The sequence below is a fragment of the Quercus lobata genome, unplaced genomic scaffold, assembly GCF_001633185.2.
Source record: "Quercus lobata isolate SW786 unplaced genomic scaffold, ValleyOak3.0 Primary Assembly Scq3eQI_53, whole genome shotgun sequence".
In the NCBI taxonomy this organism is placed as follows: domain Eukaryota; kingdom Viridiplantae; phylum Streptophyta; class Magnoliopsida; order Fagales; family Fagaceae; genus Quercus; species Quercus lobata.
The window spans coordinates 554,632-559,269 of NW_022154704.1; the positions used below are offsets into that span (position 1 = coordinate 554,632).

The 4,638-nt window shown below is 37.5% G+C and overlaps 1 protein-coding gene across 1 annotated transcript; it reads left to right on the top strand.

Annotated features, from left to right (window-relative positions):
• The first annotated feature begins 728 nt into the window (after positions 1–728).
• LOC115972812 (receptor-like protein kinase FERONIA) lies at positions 729–3,669 on the top strand. Its single transcript, XM_031093057.1, has one exon. It carries the CDS (start codon positions 783–785, stop codon positions 3,423–3,425), a length of 2,643 nt encoding a protein of 880 aa, XP_030948917.1. The 5' UTR covers positions 729–782; the 3' UTR covers positions 3,426–3,669.
• Positions 3,670–4,638: the final 969 nt, after the last annotated feature.

Here is a 4,638-nt window from a genome sequence, read left to right on the forward strand (position 1 = left end):
CAATCTGATGCCAACTAAACAAGCAAGAAAACTCACTTGTCATTCTGTGAAGTACATTTAACAATAGGGACTCAAGGAACAAACAAAATGTTAAATGAAATTGACCCTCAGAAGTAGGTTCAAGCACATATGAAAAAAAAAAAAAAAAAAAAAAAAAAAAACAATGGGCTCAAGGAAAAATCAATAACCAATTATATATGAAAGGATACTCTATAAAAATAAAAATAAAAAAGTTTATAATTTCAATTTTTTAAACTACTTTTAGCTTAATAATTAGTGGGCCTTTCTTTTAAAATTTGTATATTGTATGAAACTTTTTTTTGATGCATCTAAAGTATGAAACTGATGGCTGCATTCAACGGATAAAAGATGCCTATTCTGTGGGAACACCGTGTCTGATTAGAATAAAAGAAGGATTGAAAATTAATGATAAAGAAAACTTTAGTGTTTATGACTGAGTCTAAACTCTAAAAAGCAAGACGAGGTCTCCCACTAAGACCATCTTCTCGAGTACTGGGCCCACCTGATCTCAATAAGTCAATAATATAATGTTATATGAGAAACCTAAAAGACAAAGCCACTTGTTGAAAGGAAAAATAGGGCAGATATATATATATATATATATATATATATAAATAAATAAATAAATTAAAAAAAAAAGGGGAGATATATAGCTTGATCATCTAACTCTATAATGGTGTTATATACATTTATAAAGTAGGAATAAAAGCAGCTTCCTCCTCTCAATTATTTTTGTTTTCCTCAATTTGTCTCTTGCTCCCATGAGGAACCTCTCGGTGCTCACACCTGTTGTTTCCATCTTCTGCATATTCTTCCTTCTTTATCAAATCACACTAGTAGCTTCTTCCGCCCCTCCTCCTTATGTCCCTGATGATGCTATTATTACCCTCGACTGTGGCAGTGCCACTGCAGACAAGTCGAAGGATATGTATTCGCGCGACTGGAGTGGAGACTTTCAGTCTAAGTTCTTTCCCAAAGAAGAAAATAATCTTAAATCTAGTACCTCTAAAGCCCCAGTAGAAGGCACCGTCACAAAAGCCCCTTACACCACTGCACGTATATCTTCTTCTCAATTCACGTACGTATTTCCAGTCACCGTTGGTCCGAAATTCGTTCGGTTGCACTTTAACCCAGTCATTTACCCAGGTTTTGAGAGGTCCAACGCCTTTTTCACTGTCAAAGCAGGTTCGATCACCTTACTTAGAAACTTCACTGCTTCCGTTCTTGCTGATTCTTCGCAGAAAAAACCTTTCTTCAAAGAGTTCTGCGTCAACGCCGGAAAGGATCAAAAATTGAATTTAACCTTCATCCCTTTTTCGACTACTTTCTATGCTTTCATTAATGGAATTGAGATCGTGCCCATGCCCGACGACCTGTACTACAGTCCAATAGGTACCCCTAATGATAAAGTCCCTCTTTATGTCGGCCAAAATCCTGAGTTCTACATAAACTACAGCACGGCACTCGAGATGGTTTATCGATTAAACGTGGCTGGTAATTTGATATCACCAACGGATGATACTGGCTTCTTTAGACAATGGTCCTCGGATAATAATTATTTCAAGAGTACTGGAACCCTGATGCCACACCAGCCATCTTGGATACTCGACTACGTATATGAACCAAATTACACTGCACCAGATGATGTCTATCGTTCTGCAAGGACAATGGGTTTTAACCGCACCAAGAACAGGCTTTCCAATTTGACATGGGGATTACCAGTTGATACGGGATTTAATTACCTGGTGAGGCTCCATTTCTGTGAAATAGACCCCAATATTTACTTCGTTGGTCTATGGCGGTTCATCATATATATAGACTCTCTTCTAGCCGAACAAGAAGCTGATGTAATAGGGTGGACTGACAAAATCGGTAGGCCTGTTTACAAAGACTATGTAGTAAACATCAGAAAGAAGGGAGATGAGGGCAGCCATAATCTCTCCATTGATCTACACCCTATTACAACCTTTTCTAACGATGAAGCCATTTTAAATGGTGTGGAAGTGTTCAAACTGAGCAACTCAGATGGTAACCTCGCAGGACCTAGTGAAATGCTGCCGACTCTACTTGCTGCCTTGACAAACAAGGAGAAGGAATCCAATACAGAGAAAACAATATTCATTGTCATTGGAGGTGGTGTGGGCTTCTTAGTGGTGCTCACTTCAGTATGTATCTTCGTTCTTTTGAAACTAAGAAAGTCCAGGAGCTACGGTTCTTATTTTCCACTATCAAAGTGCTGGTGTTGGCATAATCCATATAAAGGAAATTCAACAAGGACAAAGGCCTTGTCATTGCCCAGAGAACTATGCCGCCACTTCTCGCTAGATGAAATCAGAACAGCAACCTACAACTTTCACCAAGAACTGATTATCGGCCGAGGTGGTTTTGGATGTGTATATAAGGGTTTCATTGACCAGCTGGCCGGTACCACGATTGTGGCAATCAAGCGGTTGAACCCTGAGTCTCGACAAGGTGCTAGAGAGTTCAAGACTGAGATCAAAATGCTTTCTCAACTTCGTCATGGCCATCTTGTCTCTCTCATTGGATACTGCAATGATGAGGGTGAGATGATCCTCGTCTATGAATACATGATAAATGGGACGCTCAGTGACCACCTCTTCGACACCAAAAAAGATGCTCTCACGTGGAAACAAAGACTTGAGATATGCATCGGGGCGGCACATGGTTTGCACTACCTCCACACCTGCATGAAGAATCCCATTATCCACCGTGATGTGAAGGCCACCAACATTCTATTGGATGACAAATGGGGGTCTAAGGTTTCTGATTTTGGGTTATCCAAAATGGGTTTGCATGAAACTGCTGTCAGTTCCATGGTTAAGGGTACATTTGGATATTTGGATCCGGATTATGCAAGAAATCAGCAAGTGACTGCGAAGTCCGACGTGTACTCTTTCGGTGTGGTGCTGTTGGAAGTGCTATGTGGCAGAAAGGCACTTAATTCAAAACTTGAACAAGAGCAATGGCATCTGGCCAACTGGGCTCGAAAATGCATTGAAAAGGGAACCATTAATCAGGTCATTGATCCGCATCTGAAGGGAAAGATTGCTCCGGATTGTTTCAAGGTCTATGTGGAGGTTGCGGAGAGTTGTGTGCGTGATCATGGGATCGACAGGCCTACGATGAATGATGTGATGGAAAAGCTCGAGTTTGCATTTGAACTGCAACAGAATGCGGACGCAGAGCAGGAAAAAATCAATCCCAGTGGTGATATTACCTATCAGGAGGTGTTATCATTTCGTGTTTCTGGTCGCACTACTGATGTTGGTGCTTCTCAACACATCAACGTTTCCAATGGACCCATGTTTGAATCAGATAGTAGTATTGTGCTGTCTACTGGCATAATTCGAGACGTCACAGTCAACTCCAACACTACAACTTAGGGTTTCTTAGACGTATTACTAGAGTGTGGTATAGTCTTGGATCAAGCTCTGATTAGGGCCTTGGTAAAAGTAAAAAGTTATGGGTCTTCTATAGGATGCGGTTAAGCTTCTCTCCAGTCCGGTGCATTAATGCATTGGACACAGTGCATGATAGAAGCCGTATTAAAATGCGTGTGATTCAAGTTGTTTGCTTCCGCTTTTGCTTTTTAGGCCATGTTAGAGTATTGTAGTTAACTTTATTATGTACACATGACAATATATCTTTTTTTTTTGAGAAACGACAATATATCTAGTTAGTGATATTTTGTTTACAAAACCTAGTATTTTAATTCTGATAAGGTATTATTGAGAAATATTTTTCATTTTAGAAGTTTGTTAGGTTATAAAACTACAATATATAATAGTAAAAGTTGCAATATAGGTGGCAATTATTTAGAATATTTACTAAGCGAAACCATCATTTCTACGACGCAACTCTTATTATAGGCTGGTTGAGCCAATCAAAAGTAAGTAAGAGGTACAGTCCAGGTTGTTGCATAATAGTTTTAAAAAACAAAAAGTCCACATATGCAAGTTTTTTCATAATTTTTTGCACACTTACTAAGGTCACAAATTCTAAATGATTGACAGTAACTTGCTATCAATAATAGATGCAAGTGAAAATCAATAATAAATTACCACTTCAACTGCAGTTAGAATTATAGATTGTTATATGCATGTAAGAGATTATTCTATTAAAGAGTTTATACTTTTGTATGTGTTCTAATAAGTATTATTGTTTATTAAAAAAAAAATGATGTTTATCTTACATTGGTTGTGTATGTCTAGTGTATACTATTTATAACTTCAATCTACAACTATAAAAGTTAAGCCCTTTTGTAGACCCTTTTATATTTGTACTCTGGTTATGTAATGTATTGTAAACCCGATTTAAAATACTAACATCAGTCTACAACTACAAAAGGGCATTAGTCTAGTTATGTAATATATTATAAATCTGGTTTAAAACACTAGTATTATTATTTTCATATGGTTCTAATAAGTATTACTGTCTACTCAAAAAAAAAAAAAAAAAAAAAAAAACCTACTCAACAGCCGTTAGACTTACAATTTCAAAGTTCATAATTTCTCTTAAGATTTGTATATTTTTTCTAAAGAATTGAAAATAACCGCTGCATTCGAGAATGCAATGTCTGATTAGAATAAAGGAAAG

Excerpts from the sequence above, each read along its gene's own strand:
- LOC115972812 (XM_031093057.1), top strand. The coding sequence starts at position 783 with ATGAGGAACCTCTCGGTGCTCACACCTGTTGTTTCCATCTTCTGCATA.